This window comes from Mus pahari, chromosome 5, assembly GCF_900095145.1.
Source record: "Mus pahari chromosome 5, PAHARI_EIJ_v1.1, whole genome shotgun sequence".
In the NCBI taxonomy this organism is placed as follows: domain Eukaryota; kingdom Metazoa; phylum Chordata; class Mammalia; order Rodentia; family Muridae; genus Mus; species Mus pahari.
In genome coordinates, this window is record NC_034594.1 from 105094256 (window position 1) to 105112406 (window position 18151).

Genomic DNA, 18151 nt, shown 5'->3' on the forward strand with positions numbered 1-18151 from the left:
AAAAAAAAAAAAAAAAAAAAGCATAATTGGTCACTTATTTAATTGGTATTTATGAAGAGCTTAGTATGTGCCAGGAGCTGGGGACAATTCTTTAGCGATAGAATCTAGTCCTGGCAGTACTTGCAGCCTGGCGTGCTGAAGCAGCCAGGTATAGACCAGGCAAGAGAGTAAGTGATCCTTTCCCATGCAGCAATGCCTACATTTTATTATGATGGTAATGGGGAGCCACTGAAGATTATAGTGTATGTGGAGTGTCTATCAGTTAGACTCTAGTCCAGGAACTTGTTCTAAAAATCGTTATTGAATTCACTAATGAGTGAAAGTACTGTGATAATACTAAAAATGGATTAATCATGTCTGGCTCATTGACAAGTCAGAGTGTAGCAGCAATTGCTGCTCTGTGATGTGTGATGGAGAGTTCTCTAATCTTATTGTACCTCAGGAAGGCACAGGGCCTGTCTGTTCACATACAGAAAACAGACCGCTTTATGTCTCTAAGTATCCTAAACTTGACTGTTCTAAGGTCAGTCCGTACTTTAATCCCCACTCAGAGACCTGCCCCTGTGTCCCTGCATGCCCACAGGCTCTGTGAACATTAAGAGGTGTAGTCCCTGGCTCCTCGCCCCTGTACTGCCACTTAATACCCAGCAGATTCAGAGTGAGCAGGAGGCGGTGAGGATTGCTCTCTTACGCCAGCCCTGGAGTGTTAGGACAAGGATTAGGGCTGACTTCACACTTCTTTCCTAAGAATAGATGTGTAGGCATTTGGTGGCACCTGATAGCTCCACTTCTCCCTTCACCCAGGTTCGTCCATGACCCCTCCACGCAGAAGGTCCCATTCCAGATGGCTACAGGCTGGCTCTCCTCAGTTCAGGACCCATCTCTACACTGTGGAAGCACACACAGCTCCTATACCCCTTTGTTGCTGGAAGAACTCCATTTCAGGTACAGCCCCTCTTCTCCCTCTGTCTGGCCACAGATCTCCTTTATCAAACTAAGTCTTATCTCAGTGTAAGGCCTGCCCCAACTGCAGGCCTCACTCCCAGTCCCTGCCCCAGCACCCGGTGGAAGTCAGAGCAACGTACTACACTATGGTTGGACAATGATGGAGATGAGTGAGACCCTGCCCCACTCCCCCTCCATCCAGCAAGAAGCAGAGGCTTAGCAATAGGGTCCCCAGGTGAGTTCATCCTAAATACCAGCCCATTCTTTAATTCTCACAGTTGACTAGTATATAATTTAAATCCCTAAACCATTATGGAAGCCAAGAGCTACAGTTAGTAGCTCACCTCGTGAGTACTTGAGGTATTGTGTAGGGTTAATGGGGTCCTTGTCTGCCTCAGGGCATAGCCACTGGGGGAGGCAGGACAGGGAAGTTTGACCACCCTACGGTTGGGCTGTGGGGAAGCCACAGGATGCTGCTCCAAGGATGGCACAGTATGAGGTCCTGGGGACAGACAAAACTGGCTTGGGGGTCCCCGGACCTGCAAGGAGGCCAGAGATGCCTGTTTCTCAGGCTCTTGGGCACCCTGGTGCTGCTGGGAGCCTCAGAAGAGCTAAGAACAGACTGAGGGCCTGCAGACTGGATCTAGCCCAGGGCAGAGTGGGAAACGGGAAGATTCGGCTGGACCCTGAGGGGAGAGTCCTTGGCTTGTTGGCAGGAGGCTGGCTTGGGTTTGGCTTGACTTGGTCGAGGCAGTGGCTGGGAGCTCAGAGAGACCTTCTACAGCACATTAGATGGTGGCTCTTTAGGTGAAAGCCTTCTCCATTGCTCCCCATGGTGGATCCCAATGAAAAGAGGTAGTCATGGTTTTAAGGCATTTATTGTCGTGGTGGAAAGTGGGTGAGTAAAACCATACCCCATTTCTCAGGGCAGGTCTGAGGTTAAATACCTTTTGCAGTGAGGAGTGTCTGGGAATGGGAATTTATTGGCTAAGTCTCCAGGCCTTTAGGTACCTCATTAAAATGGAGATCTGTCTTGAGTCTACATGGTGACCACAGGTCACATCCTCTACCTGTGGAGGAGTTTGGAACATTGCCCTTACATGACTGATGGCCACAAATCTATGGAGGGCTGGGGCCTCGTGCCAGGAACCTGGTTCCCTGGGAGTGGGGTGAAACTTCTTCCATCCCATTAGGGTCACTGGGGTTTCTAGCGTTAGCTCAACCAAGAAAGGACTGCCTATCATGGTCCTACAGTATTGGTTCTTAATTTCAGTATCAACAAAAAAACTTTATGTATTGCAAGAGTCCATCAAAGATTCTCAACCGGCAAAGCCAGTCTGCAGCATCCTCCTGATTAATGGTGGCACAGTGACCCTTTCAAATGTGTCAGCTCTAGGACACAAGAATTCTTAGAATCTAGGGTGGGAACAATTTAATAATAAAGTTTTAATAATTTCAATAACATTAATATTCTTGACTGTTAATGATAAACTGTAATACCAGTAACCTTTATCATGTGGCTTGTAGTATGTTGTTTAATTAAGCCTTCATTGGTATTGATACAAGCAAAGCATGGATGGTTGCTACTCTCCTGTAATTAGACCTTAGGTTCCAGGTAAGATACCAGTCACTTACAAATTCATCTGCACTCAGGAGCTGGCTGTCTTTATGCTCTGCTGTTGCTATCTTAAAACTCTTTTGTTGCTGCTGTTGCTTTGTCTATGTTCTCTTCGTCCAATTTTTTAGCTTCATTTGTAGTAATATAATGAATTCATATAGAACAATGGGCTTTACCATGGTATTTCATAGATGTATGTGATGTGTTTGGTTCATATTCACCCAATTCCTCTCTCTTGACCCTTTCCATTCTAGCTGATCCTCTTTCTTTTCCTAAGTAGTTGCCTTCAAGTTGTCGTCGTGTGTGTGTGTGTGTGTGTGTGTGTGTGTGTGTGTCTGTGTGTGTGTGTCTGTGTGTCTGTGTGTGTGTGTATCTGTGTGTGTCTGTGTGTGTCTGTGTATGCCTGTGTGCTTACAGAAGTATGAGTGAAGGGTTGTTCGCAAGAGTATGGTCAGTTTACTAGTGCCTACACCAACAACTATTAACTACCCATAGAACCTCAGAGAGGCGTACTTCATGGGACCTTCTCCCTAGCAGGCACTAACTACCCATCAATCCTTATGGACAGTTGGGCCTCTTAAGCCCAGCTCATCTCCAAATTAGAATATTGGCAGACCTGATCTTGTGTCGGTTTTGGTAATCACGGTGACTGTGAATTCACCCATCTGTATTCGTCAGAAAGATTGGTGTGTAGTTTTCTTTGTCCTTGGGTTTCCATCTGGTTTTGACATTAGGATAATGCTGGTTTTTAGAGCGAGTTTAATGGTATTCCTCTCATTCCTACCATGGGATGCTGTGGAAGCACTGCTGTTAGTTCCCTGTAGATCTAGGAGAATCCACCTGTGATTCCATCAGTGCCAGGAAGACTTTACTCCTTCTTCAACCTCACTGCTTATCATAGATAGATTAGATTTTTATCTCCTGGTTTGATCTTTTATAATTTATTAATTTGTATTTTATACACTTTGGTCATTTGCCTGCATACATGTCTGGGTGAGGGTGTGAGATGCCCCGGAATTGGAGTTACAGAGAGTTGAAAGCTGACAGGTGGATGCTGGGAATTGAACCTGGGTCCTCTTGAAGAACCACTAAGCCATGTCCCCAGCCTGTCCTTTTGGCTTAATTTTTGATAGGTCCTATACATCTAGCTATTCATTCACTTCTTTTGGATTCCGGGTTAGTGGAATGTATGTCTTTAAGGCATGTGATAATCACTTTTTCTGCATTTCATTAGTGCATCTGAGACGCTTCCCTTTCATCTCTAGGTTTATGACTCTGGTCTCCTCTTTCTGTTAGTTTGTCCGAGAGTTTGTCAGTCTTGTTTATCTTTTCGAAGGATGAACTCTCTCTGCTTTTACATTCCTTTTTATTTCCATTCCAATCCTCTTAGGATTGCCCTCAGTATATCCCACACATTTTGGTATGTTGTATTTTTATTTTAGTTCTATTTCTTATTGATTTCTTCTATGTTCATCCTTTAGTGGTGTGCTGTCTAATTTCTAAGAGTTTGTGTGTGTTTGGGGGTCATTTAGCCACTGAATTTTAATTTATTCAATGGTACTGATACAGAATACAGGGAATTATTTCAGTTTTCCTATATTGTTAAGATTTGCTTTGTGTCCTAACACATGACCCATTGGGCTGTTTAGAAGAATGTGCGTTCTGCTATGTTTGGATGAAATATTCTATAGACGTTTGCCAGGTCCACTGACCCATCTCATCTATGATGTCATCTTACTCAGCTGGTTCTGTGTTTTGTTTTATTTGTTTGGTTTTTGTTAGGATGGCCATCTACTGATTAGGGGGTTTGAGGTCACTAGCTCTTATGTTAGCATTAATCTATGCCTTTACATATAGCATATTTGTTTTATGAAACTGGGTACACCTGGGTTCTGCATGTGTTCAGAATTGAGAACTGCTCCCTTAGTCATCAAGAAATAGCGTTCTGTGTCCCTCTTGATGCTATTAGAACAACAACACTTGCTTGTTTCCAAGATCAGTTTGCTTGGATCATTTTTTCCATAGTCTCACCACACTAAAAGAGTATTAATCCACCTTTTATGGGCAATTGAGAGCTCTGAATTGCCAAAGAAAGTACAGTGAAAGGCCCAACCTGTACATCTTCTCAACAACAGACTCCATGGCTAGTGGCAGGGAACAAAGGAAAAGCCTTCAACTAGATGAGACACAAGTTTCAGTCTGTTATCACATCAGGCTGAACGTACAATGTTAGGCTAGACTAGACTAGACTTTGCTTGCCAAGAAAGAGAATAAAATCTACCTATTTTACACAAGATTATGTCCAGAGTCTGACTAAGGAGCAGAGAGGTCCACAGAGGTAGTGTGAAAAGTCACTGAAATAATAAACTGTCTCCCCTTACACCTTATCAAATTAACATCTTCCTCAAGCTGGCTTATATGTCCTCTGGTTCAGCTAAATATTGTCAAAGCAGGCATAGTCGAAAGACTTCTCTCCTGTGCTTTCATGCTAACTGTGTTCATGCATGCGCAGTTTTCTGGTCTGTAAAGAAGGGCTAGCCTGGGGAAATGTCAGCCATTGGTCTGAACGATGCGCAGACCAAGTGAAGGAAAGCACACACGGATATGTCCACACTAAGCAGCACTTCTCTTTTACGTGCCATGAAGACCAGCGCCCTCTGTCTGGAGTGGCCTCCTCCTTACATGCATCTAGATGGCGCTTAGTGGAATGAATGCAGATTCTAGATAGACTTGCAGGGGAACTCCTAACATATGTGTTAGCCAAACACTGGATAAGAGTCTTTGTGTTGAGACCTTGAATTCAGCTTCTACTCAGACCTTAGGGCAAGGCCTCCTCCCTCAGTGGCTGCGCTCTCTTCAGCTCTGTGCCTTCATGGCTGCATTTTCTGACAAGCGGGGTTGGTAACTAACTCTCCAGCAGTGACTGTACCTGCTGCTCCCTTGCCTTTGACGATCTTCTCTGCCTGCAGGTACAAATGCATTGAGAGGCCCGCAGCTGGTGACTGGGGACACTGGGGGAGCTGTCACCATCCATTGCCATTACGCCCCCTCCTCAGTCAACAGGCATCAGAGAAAATACTGGTGCCGCCTGGGGCCTCCATTGTGGATATGTCACACCGTCGTGTCCACCAACCAATACATTCACCCGGACTACCATGGGCGCGTGGCTCTCACTGACGTTCCACAGAGAGGTTTGTTCGTGGTGAGGCTGCTCCGACTGTCCCTGGGTGACATGGGACTTTACCGCTGTGGCATAGGAGACCGAAACGACATGCTGTTCTTAAGCATGAATCTGACTGTGTCTGCAGGTATGAGCAGATGGATGACTAAAGGGCCAATTTTTGTAAAGCCAACGTCAAAAAGAAATGAGTACCAAAGAAGGCTTGGAAGCCCAAGAAAGCTTTAAACGTTAGGCAATTAAAAGGGGTGGGGGATGGGGTGGGGGTAGGAGAAACTCCAAGAGGAAAACTTTTGGTTTAGATAGAAGTCATCTTCAAGAAGGCAGATAGCAGGGGAAAGTGCCCAACAGAATACACACAGGGTCTCTTACCTGGCCCTTTCTACCCTGGATGTTGCAGAGTGAAGGTTTGAGCTAAGTTCCAAAAGTGCTGTGATCTGGACAGTATTGCTCTGGTTCCAGACAACTTGGTGTTCAGTCATGCATACAAGACGTAGCACTGCCGAGCACTACACAGGAGGATGGAAGGTCTGGGGCTAGACTTTTCTATAGTAGCTCCTTGCTGAGTCCCCGCCCCCCTCCTCCGCAGACATCTGACACCTCCAAGGCTCTCTTCTAGAGGCTGGATCCAGCCTTTCAGGTGGAGGTGTAAGGGCAGGGTATGCTCCATAAAGGCTGCTCTGCAGAATACCTAGTCAGAGTCCATCTTTCTGGTGAGCCTATAAATCCCTTTGAATGCTGCAGTCTGATGCAATCAGCGGCTTCTTTACCCTTTTGCTGAATGGTAGCATGCATAGGAGATGAATGGGAGGCTGAATAGGGAATATACAGGCCTGCAGGAAGAAAATAGGAATAAAAAAATGTGAATATTTACAAAAGAATAGAAGCAGGTTGAGATGTTCACATTCTAATATTTTGGACATTTTGGCAGAAAATCACATCCTACCTAACACATGCTTTGATCAGATAGATACCCTTTGCTGAATCCAGTAGGTAACCCAGATAGACGTCCTGCTTGGCCTTTCTCTGTGTGTGTCCACACAGGTCCGTCCAACACCACCTATGCAGCAGCTCCAGCTTCTAGTGAGCACATCACAGCATCTCCTGGAACAGTATCCTCAGCAGGCAACAGATGGACCTCAGGCGTCACCCAGATCCTAGAAGGCCAAGGCTCAGAATGGGACAGAACAGCTCCGACCACGAGTACCAGCAAAACTACATCTTCAGCCAATGGAAGACAAACCTTAAGAACAGCCAGGACAATGGTTCCAGGGACAGGCGGCCGAGAGGAGGACTCTTTCAAGGCAGCAGTCCCCACTCCAGAGGGTCCGTTTCCAAAATCGAGAAGCATGTTCAGTACAACACAGGGCGTTTGGATGTGGAGCACCAGGAACTCAGGAACAACCAGCGCTACCACGAGTGAGGGTAGGAGGCAAGGCACAACCCCAGAGACTGATGGGCCACGAGATGAAACAGATGTCAGCGTGTCTCCAGAAGCACCCAGGAAGACCACAGGAACCACGTGGCCCATCTCAGAACATGTGGCCTGGGGAACTCTCCAAGACAAAACAGAGGTGTCTAAGCAACAAAGGCTGCACTCCCTGGAGGAGTTATCACCAGCTCCAAGTACACAAACCTTGAATGCTACTTGTATGGAAGTGGCATCCGAGGAAGGAAGGAGCATTGATGGGAGCCTAGAAAACACGACAGAAGAAAGCAGCCCCCCAACACCAAGCCAGCTTTCAGTAGCAGGCCCTGTGTGGGTTTCTGGCAAGGGGCCATCCATGAAGAGGTAAGCCTTGAGTGCTTCTTCTGACTTGGGGCCCCAGGTCTGCCCTGCTTCCTGACAAGCTTTCCCTTGTACCTCACCAATCAGTAAAGGGTGGGATAGAGTGCATAACCATCAGCTACCTTCCTTCACACCTCAGAGCCCACGCCGTGACGATGCTCTCTGAATGCTTGCCAGTGGTTTGCAAGCAAAAATCTAAATGATACGATTAAGTCACTTTTAGGCCGGAACCCTTGGGACTTTCTGCTTAACGTGGGGAGCAGAACTCCAGAGAAGGGACATAAGTTGCTGAAGGCACAAGGAAAAGATGGCACAGAGCCAATTGCCTGAGCCAGCATCCTGGATCTCGTTCGTCCTCTCTCTCAATATTGGCCTATTGTGGCCCGTGTACAGGAGAGTGGAGCGAGGCAAAGACTGGGGCTTTCGGAGCTGAAGAGAGCAGTTCTGCTGGGAACCAGTTACAGGGACAAGGGTGGCCTGGAACTCGGTTTGTCCACCTGTGAAATGAGAGGGGTGAGCCGTCAGTCCTAATACTCCATCTAGTTCTGACCTCTGTGGTCCTCTGCTCATCTGATCCTCCCCCAACTCCTCCCCTGCAGTGCTCGGATAGAAGGAGAAAGCAACTCTCGGATCCTGACTCCAGTCTCCACTGTGCTGGCCCTGCTTCTAATTGCTGCTCTAGTCCTACTGAAAAGGAGCCTTGGCAGACAGAGGACCTGTGAGTTGAGCTTAAGTAACCCAAGTCTAGGGAAAGAAATGATTCTTTCCACCCGATAGCCTCAGGGCTGGGCCATGTTAGACCGAGTGGGTCAGGTTAGACGGAGTGGTTGCACTTTTGGATGTCGAAAGGTGAAGTCTACTCTGAGCCATCTAACTATGCTTGGTTGTGTCCTGCACCCCGTGGCTTAAGGGGATCTTTGGAGGATGACAAAAATTATTAATCATAGTTATGGAGCCACACTGGCAACCCTGGCAGCAGAGCACAGGAGAGCTCACAGAGCCCTGGGACCAGGGGCTGCATCTGCATCCTTCTGCTCTGCTTACACTGTTCTCGTAGTGAGAATCCCACAGATGCAGACTCTTGATGTGAATGCTCCATGTTGTGCGGTCTTGGTGAAAGAGATTTAGGATTTCTGGGAGCCATTAGGAGAGGCTGGGGTTCTCAGGGCCAGGGATCAAATCATCTGGACCAATCATGATTGTTCTAAGGGTGTAGCTACTAGACTTGTGTCTTGGGAAATTCTCATAACCTTCTATGTGTCTCTATGCAGCTCAGAAGACAGAAAGGGTACCCAGGATCACTCTAATTCAGATGACACATTTCCTACCAGATAAGCTCCCTGATGAGGGACAGAACTTTCAACAGAGTGACCTTTTTCCTCCCCAAGCCAGCCTGACTGTCCTGGAGAATGACCCAAGACCCTGATGGTGGAAAGGTAAACAGCTCAGTCACCATGAAGGGAAGACCAAACCCAAACAGCTTCATCCTCTTCTTTCCCTCCACCCACACGAAGCTAACTGAGTTCAGCCTCCACCTGGAGACCCAGGGGCATACCAGCTTGGGCCTCAGAGCGCCAGTCATTCTCCGAAGCTAAAGATGACAATATAAGGACTGGAAAAAGTCTTCAAGAAAGGTCTCGAGGTCTGCTGTTCTTCAGCTGCCTAGCCTGCTGCCCCTTACAAGCTTTTCTTTCAGGGAGGAGTGTGCTGGGGTGGGATATCTCCATTAACAGCAGTGTGGGTCACTGCTGCCTCTGGGCACCTTTCCTTCTCTCTGCCTGTTAGTGCTAAGCCTGCTGCTCACATTTAACAGTGTTCTCATATGCCAGGCCTGCCTGAGCAAGAGCAACCATAACTCCTGAAGGACACTAATTGTATTCAATCTATTCCACCACATCTCCAGTGGGACTTCAGCAAATTAAACACCCATAACTGTTTGGCTGGGGATGGCATGGGCTTAGAGGACACTGAGGATCCTCCTGGCAAGAGGTCTGAACACCCAAGGGCCTCCATTCGTTTTGTTTGGGGGTTAACTAGATGCTGTGTCAGTATGTGGTTTCTGCACAAGACAGGAGGAAAGAACATCCACTCTTCATATCGTAACTCCCTATTTGACTCTGTTCTCATTACACTGTAGGTCTTTTGGCCAGGTCAAGATTTTCTGGGATTTCCCTAAATGATGGAAGAAAGGGGTACTTTTCATTATCAATCTCCTCTTGTTCCACTGTTTATGAATCTTTTGTATCAAAGGCTGTGGACAAGGCTGGAGATGGTTTGGGAAAGACAGAAGAACAAATGAGAGGAATTTTATGTGGATTCCTTATCTGAATTTTATCTGAATTTTTATGTGGATTCTGTATCTATTGGGGAACTTTTTCCCACTGTTGATCCCACCATCTTTTCAGGAATCACAGCTGGTATTTTCTTTACCAGATATGCTAGCAGGTGCTCTGTATTCTGTACTTGGGCAGTGCAGGGATTGAACAACATAAGCTGTGGGGGAATTAAAGTCCCAACACCAATTTAAGAACGGTCACACTGACATTACCAGAAGGCTCAGTCTTGCCTTCTAAGCTGTCAGTGGCATTAAAGTCCTTTAGAAATACCTATTCACACCCATGTCCCCAGACACTGTACCAAGAAAGCCAAGGGAAATATCCTCAGCCCTGATGGGAAACCTGTCATAAATAAGTAGGCAGATTGAATGCATCTAGCCAGGGGAAATCACAAATCTTTGGATGCTTAATCTAGAACAGTGGTTCTCAACCCACGGGTTGTTACTCCTTTGGGTGGCATGTCAAATGATCCTTTCCCAAGGGTCGTACATCAGATATTCTGCATATCAGATATTCATATTATGGTTCATAGCAGAAGCAAAATTACAATTATGAAGTGGCAACAAAAATAATTTTATGGTTGGGGTCACCCCAACATGAGGAACTGTATTAAAGAGTCACAGCATTAGGGAGGTTGAGAACCACTGTGTTAGAGGGAATCTCAGGCCTGGTGGAAGCAGTCACTTGTTAGAAGTCACTCAGGTAAGAAAGCTAGTGAAGAGGGAGAGAGAGAGAGAGAGAGAGAGAGAGAGAGAGAGAGAGAACACATGACCTTGGCCTGGTGTCTTTCCACTTCACCACTGCAGTATAAACAAAGCAAAGCTTGTCAAAAGTGTGTCGTACCACAACCATTACTCCAGACTATGTTCTGCCCACAATCACAGCCTGCCTGAGAAATCAGTGAGAGAAACGAAACAGGCACTATTGCCTCATTCCATCAATGAACCAGCTGCTCTTGAAGGGTACATAATTCAGCCAAGCCCACTTCGTTTAGTGATGTCTGGGATGGGTCAAAAGTTCAAGCTGTTAGATGTGCCTATCCAATCAGTCTTTACTGGGAATATCCATAGGATATCGCTTCTAGGGATGTTAAGAGGTAGTGAGAGGAAATTAAGTTGTAGCTTTAAGAAGTTTGGGGAGTTCTAGATTAATCAACAGATTCTTACATGCAGGGCTTCTCAGAGCATTAGCTGTCCAAGGGAAAACGGTGAGTAACTAAGAGGAGGGACATGATGTACGCTGGACTATTGTGCTTGGCAAAGCCATCGCATGGAACTGGATGTCCTAAGATCATCTATTAGGGAATACAATACATTAAACTAAGACATGGTCAATTTTTCCTCCAAGAGCCACACAGCAAAAACCTTAGATTTGATAACTCAGAAGCCTTGGAGGCATCCACTCAGCCCCACCTCTGTAGCTAGAGAGGGTATGTGGACCACCGCCGGCTATTCTATATTCCAGCAAAACTTACACAGAAATGCATTAGGCCTTCAACCATAATTTGTAATGCCTGTATTAAGTCATAAGACTCCACAAGACTGTATATACATACACATACACACACACAGAGAGAGAGAGAGAGAGAGAGAGAGAGAGAGAGAGAGAGAGAGAGAGAGAGAGCTGTCTCCTCAGGAGCTTCTTGCTTTTCCTTGCTGGAACCCCCCCTCCTCTGAACTGCTCTAATAATCTTTGTCCTGAGCTAACCAGCTGTGCTGTCCTGTCTTACTGCCCATCTTAGTAGAAGAGGGGAACAGGAGTGAATAGATCCCCACCCAGCAGTGAGATAGTGGAGCCAGGGAAGTTTCCAGGATTGGAGGTGCTTTAATGGAACCTCAAGATCCACCAGGAGGAGCTGCAGGAGATCCGTTTCTGGCCCTGGTGTTTGGAGGGAGGCAGGGGTAAATGAGATCCGAGTAGATGCCAGGAGAAGGAAGTAGGGCAACTCCTGTTGACATTTCTCCTTTATGGCCCAAAGGAAATACACACAAATGGGCCAGGCTAAGCTTAACAGGTCAAAGATAAACCATACAGAGCAGACTAACTCCATCAGCACCATGCTCCTGCCACTGAAGTGAGGAACAGGGAACCCCTCTCTACCAAGCTAGAATCAGAGGCACTTCTGGGGACAACCTCCCTTTCAGGGTTCAGGGATGACACTGACTTTCACAAGATGAAACAGTTGGGCACAGCTCTCTAACACTCTTCTTTCTACTTAGGAATGTAGCTAGCGTCTCGTACACATGTCTCTACACAGCTCATTCTATATGCATTGGATGCTGTATTTCTGAAGGTAATTGTGGCCTTTCCCATCTTAGGGATGAGGAAAATGATAGAGGGAACATCCCATACTTCCAAGGAAAAAGCAAGCTGGGACATGTGGCCCACCTGCAGTCTCTATCCTTGATCGCCACTACTTTGTCTGCCATCTTTTTTTTTTTTTTGTATTTGTTGATAGCTATAATGGAGGACACAGTAAATAGGCCACTGAAATGACTGCTTCATGATTAGAGGGAGAGAGAAGAGCCAGGGGCACCATGGCCAGGCCTGGGGAAGCAGGAAGAGCAGAGAAGAGTGGGAGAAAATATCGAGGCTACCTTGGGCTTGGGGTAGGGAAAACCTTGACCTTGTATACAGGGCACAGAGGTAAGGGGAAGAAGGGTGCTTATGAACTGCAACAGTCTGGGAACTAGCCCAGGGAGAAGGGGCAGAAGGCTGACATTCACTTTGAAATGCATAGCAAGTACATGTGACTAGAGACTAAAGGAGCCTGGGGCTAGCATGGGCTTTAATGCGCATTCTTGTATGTCCGATGTTTCATTCTCCAGTGGAAAGGGAGATAGGTACGGTCTGTACCTCTTCCTGGTAGACAGAAACTCTTTCTTGGGTTCCTAAGGAACGCTGGCAGTGTCCTTCAGTAATCCTATACTTCAGCAGAGCTGAGTCAAGACGGTCATTTCTGGGTACTGCCTTTTGGAATTAGGGGAAGTGGGGTTTCCTCTGGACCTGACAATAACCTTGTTTTCTGGTTGGGTATTTTCCTGCATAGAGTTTCATGAGGTTGCGTGTTTCTCTCCTTGAGACTCCTGTGTGGGAAGTTATGTAGTCATCTCCAGCCATTTGCTCTCCTTAATCACAAACTGGTTTCTTCTAGTCTGAGTTTTAGTGGGACGTGGAGTAGGGAGTGTTCACACAGCCAGACTGAGAGCTCAGACACTAGCCCTCAGGTACCTGCTGGCATTTGGAGAAATGGAGCACAAGATGTCAAGGGCCCATAAGAGTGTCTATGTATCCCAGGTCACTCAGTATAAATGCTTCTTACTGCGCCCTACTGAGAGACACGGAGTTAGAGGAGCTCTCTGGCTGGCAAAATAGGGAGAGGGCCTTGGCTAGGTAAGGAAGCTGGTGGAATTCCCAAGATGCCCATCTTCTTCCTCACCCTCTTGACTTGAGACAAATGCCTGGCCACTTAAAACGAAGTCTCTGTAGGCTCTTATCTCTCCCAGTTCAAGGCCTGCTCAGAACATGCCACACAACAGTTCTGGGCCCATCAACTACTGTAGCTTAAGAGGAGAAAACACTTCAGAGGCTTGAAGTGTCCCAAGCAAGAAGATATGGGATTTTTCAGCTTTCAGAGTCTCCAGAGGGACTTTCTCTGTATCACCCCCAATAAACACCTTTTTTCAACTGTCTGTTCTGTCTGCCGTACTTGAGGTTTCTCGGCTGCTACCCGTTGTGCTTCAGATTTCCCTGCCTTTTAATTCTCTAACTGGTAGAGAGAATGAACCCACTCAGGACACCTAGACAGTATCATGTCAAGATCCCCAGACTGCATCACTACAACACTTCAGAAGCTATTTCTTCACCTCGCATAAAATGGTCATAGAAATACTGAATCCATTTAATAGCTGCCTGCATTGAAGGTTCCTCCACTGAAACACACAGGAACACATGAGCCACAGAGATGAGCAGTTTCAACGATCCTCCCTGGGGAGATACCCCGGAGCTCACAGTTTGACAAACATGTTTTGGAGACCCTACACTGAAAATGGACTCTGTACGTGACCCTGTATGTGGCCACTGGACCCACCATACTCCATTCTGTACATGCCATAGTTTGGCTTCAGACACTGGCCCTTTGCTCCCCTTGATGTCAGCAGGAAGATAGGCAAACCCAATGGCCCACTCTGGGCAGTGGGCTGAAACCCCACAGAGAGGTACAAGCCACAAGAGGACTCCACCCCCAACCCCAGAGGCTTGTGGAAATTAGAGTTCTGAAGCAGACGAGCCCTCTCCATCTGGATCAGTTCTTTCTGAGTTACAAACTCCTGCCACTGGACTCAGAGCATCTTCGAGAGGAGGGAGAGTCAGGGTACTAGGTCTGAAGGGACTGAACAAGTCTCCCAGTCACTTTTGAGAAGTTGAGGCAGTTTACTTTGGCTAAGAATTCAGGCAAAGGCAGCTGATGTGGTGACCCTTCCTTGCCTGTAATCCCAGGCCAGAGGATTGTTACAAGTTCAAAGTCAGTTTGTAGATTGATTCTGGGCTACAGAGTGAAACTCTACCTCAAATAAAATTAATTAATTAATTAATTAACTAATTGAAAACAAAACACACACACACAAAAAAAGCAAGCAAAGGTTAGAAGATTTGCTTCTTTAGTGCCTGACACAAGAAAGGTAGATTGTTTAGAAGATGCAACCAGTTCCCAACCACCACCGTGTAGCATAAACAGCTAACAATTAATGACAGGATTCAAAACCACAATGAAAGACTTGGGAACATAAGGCTCAGATGGACCCAGGTTGCAGGGTATTACAGGAGCTGTTTGTCCAACGCCTGCCTACATGGCATACCTTGTGCTACGGGTCTGTCCCAAACCAGGAACAAGGAAACAGCAAATCCTCAGGGAGACCATGGTGGCTTGTGAGAAGGGCAGGGCCCTGTCACCTGGCACTCACCTGTTGACTTTGGATGCCCACTCGACACTTCCTCCTTCTCCACAGCTTAGCATGGGGAGGTGGGGGTGAGCGGGAAGGGGGTGGTTTAGGAGGGAGGAGAGGAGAGTTGTTTGCTAATCTCAGAAAAGACTTGTTCATCTGTCCCTGACACCTGGAATAGACTCAAAGCTTCTTTAGAGACTGGGGAGATCCCCAGAGAGGAACTGAGATCTCATTGGGTCACAGCCAAGTTTCCATTTCTACATTTTGCATTCAGCTTTGCTCTACCTACCCACAACAGTCTACCTCCCCTCAATCAGCAGCCTGTGTATGTGTGTGTGTGTGTGTGGGGGGGGTGATAGCAAAGAACAGTCATCAGGGGAGGGGGGAAAGCCGGGGGGAGGAGCTGCCAAACTGATAAAGGTTGCACACGCATCCCAGGGACCCCGAAGTTATGTTTGTGCACCCTCTGACTGACTGCCAGCAGCTGGGCAAACAGTGAAGGACTGAAGTGTGTCACAGCAGGAAAATGGTCATGGAAGAGGTAATTTGGGATGCTCATTTGACTAGAAGGAGAATCCTAAGATGGGAATACACGTGTTTGACCCATAAGTGACTCTTGTAAGTAAATAATGGGGTCGGTAATCAGCTAACAGCCTTCTTCCATTTTGAAACTCCCCTATACCCTACCACCCTGCTTGCCAGCCTCTTCTCCCTCCTTGTCACAATACTGCCAGATGGCAGGTTCCATGCCACAAGGTCTTTAGGCAAATCCTCACGGAGCCATTAAAGAATTACCTGTCAGGTCCAAAAGAACCCGGGGGACAGATGGCTAACTGTGGTGTGTCTGTTACCACATCAAAGCTCATGCTAGCCCCCAGGCTTTCAGCATGGCATATGCCTGCTAGAGAGTCCAGGCTAGCGTCCTGGCTCTTCTCACACCGTCCCTACCCTAAACTCCAGATCATGGGCTTCCCTCCGTCAGCTTCTCATTCCTATATAAGCCTGCCATTTGAGCTTTGTGTTCTCTTGGTTCTCTTGGCTTTCGGTCCCCTCTCTCTTGGCCCTCTCTCCTCTTTCCCTCTTCTCTTCTGTCCTTTCTCACTCCCCACCCCTCCTTATATAGACCTCATTCAGTCTACTGGCCATGTTCACTCCACTGGTTTCTCTTCCAGGTGCCTCTGTCTGTACTCTCCCTCATATTTACAACAAACGCCTTCTCAGCCATACCTTGGACCACTCATCCTTGCTTTATACAGTCCCCGATATCCAGACAAATAGGGTTGCTTATGATCAATCTCCCTTCTCTTTGTTTGCCCCGTAAAAAGAAGACTGGCTTGCAGGGGCTGGGGTATTACAGTCTAGGCTCAGCAAGCTTTAGCAAACTTGCCCAGTGTCAGCCAAATAGACTTTTTCAGTTCCATCTCTCCTACTGGGGTTCAAAACAAGGAGCACGAGTCCTCTGTTGCTAGCTAGCAGCACTCGGGTGGCTAGCTGGACAAACAGAGGCAATAGCCCCAGTCCCTGCACCTCCCCACCAGCACCAGGCAGAACTGGAGCAAGGTAAAGGAACGCCGTCAGAGGTCATGATGTCAGGAGACTGTATCGTTATCTGCTGATGGGCTACTGTTGGAGTAACTAATTCCAAAGACCTGATAGCCGTTTCAAAGGAGGAGAAGATAGGATTCAGCCTTGGCAGATTCGCTGTGATTGATATCAACCTGACTATACCGTCTGCTTGATAGGGAATGATGGATTATACAACGAGCTGTCCCAGGATTAAACATTGACTCGAGGACGAGGGTTAAATATTGACTCAGCTAAAGACCTACGGATGGGAGCAGAGCTGATGGTAAACAGTCCTTCGTCTGTTCAGTTTTATTTCATTCACCTTGAAAAGTAACAGTCACAAGGACCATTCCCCTGCCAGATGTGAAGGACTAGAGATTCGACAGATTCCTGTTAGGCAGGCACATAGACAGAGGGGTCTCCAGGAGGTAATAAAGATGGCAAACCTCCAGCTTCTTCCTCACACTCCTGATTCCTAAAGGCCTGCTGGGCCTCCTGCCTTCGTATGGGTCTAACAAGTTCAAGACTAGATCAGGACACATTTACCACCACCCCACCCCACCCCAAATTGTGGACCTATAAGCCTCCCTGTCTTTGTTCAAACTGATCAACCCTAGGTTAGGGAAGGAAGACCCTTAAATCCCCGAGTCCTCAGAAAAAAACTGAACTTTAGGCTATCCAGTCTTAGCTTTGTAGGGTCTTTCTCTCTGTGTGTCTTACACTGTATGTGTCTCCTCACCCCTAATAAACATCTTTCTGCACTGGTTGGCTGCTGTGTCTAGGATGTTTTCCTTGCCTTCTAATTCTTTAACTGGCAGAGAAAAAATGAACCAGGTCAAAGCTCCAGGCTAGTAACAGATGGCCATGCAAAGTAAGGAAGGGAGATCCTTCTCCATCAGGGACTGGATCAATCCATAGTCTTGGTACGTGAAGCTAATGAATCCCTGAGGATGGATCTGTGTAGGCTTGACCTTCTACAGTCCACTGGATCAAACAAATGGGTAAATGCGAAAGAAACCCTTGCTGCCTATGGAAATGTAACTCAAAATGGTCATTCTTAATGTGAAGGTGTTGGTCAGCAGCAGGGTTGGGCGGCAGGTTTCCAGTGCAGGAAGGTCTTGGTTATAGGCCTGTCTCTGTCACATCCTTTCAAAATACACTTGGACATCATTCCACATCTGTGCCCATGGATCTCTTCATTGTTCAGTGCAGAATTACTCTCAGTTCTGAGTCCCTGTTTTGCCCCATTTTTGACACTGAATGATGAGCATCTGCTAGGTTCAAATCCCTTACACATACTGAGTTTTATAACACTATTATGGATTGAGGATGATCAGGCCCAAAGACATTAATTCACATTGTCCAAGGCATCCTGCTGGCAGGTGGAAAGACCTGGGTGTCAACCCAGGACAGTCAATGGGTTCAAATCCCTTACACATACTGAGTTTTATAACACTATTATGGATTGAGGATGATCAGGCCCAAAGACATTAATTCACATTGTCCAAGGCATCCTGCTGGCAGGTGGAAAGACCTGGGTGTCAACCCAGGACAGTCAATGTGCAGAGGCTGTCCCTTCTCACAGACTTCACTGCCTCTGCATGCTTGCCACCTCCCGGCTTGTACAGGGCAGGGTTGTATGTGAGTCTATACACCCCAAGGAAACAAAAATACACACTTCTGCAGATTTCCAGTTCCCTGGATGTCTTAACGGGTCGTGGTCAGAGTAGATGTCTGTAATAGGCCTATTCTCCAAGCTATATCTACACTCTAATC

The 18151-nt window shown here is 46.9% G+C and overlaps 1 protein-coding gene across 1 annotated transcript in view; it reads left to right on the forward strand.

Moving 5' to 3' along the window:
* Fcamr (Fc fragment of IgA and IgM receptor) overlaps nucleotides 1–9040 on the forward strand; it is a 12033-nt gene extending 2993 nt beyond the window's left edge. The window contains exons 3-7 of the mRNA XM_021199020.1: nucleotides 805–945; nucleotides 5533–5871; nucleotides 6786–7533; nucleotides 8130–8248; nucleotides 8802–9040. Coding sequence (XP_021054679.1) covers nucleotides 805–945; nucleotides 5533–5871; nucleotides 6786–7533; nucleotides 8130–8248; nucleotides 8802–8956 — 1502 coding nt within the window. The 3' untranslated portion in view covers nucleotides 8957–9040. The remainder of the gene's footprint in view (nucleotides 1–804; nucleotides 946–5532; nucleotides 5872–6785; nucleotides 7534–8129; nucleotides 8249–8801) is intronic.
* The last annotated feature ends 9111 nt before the right edge of the window (nucleotides 9041–18151 follow it).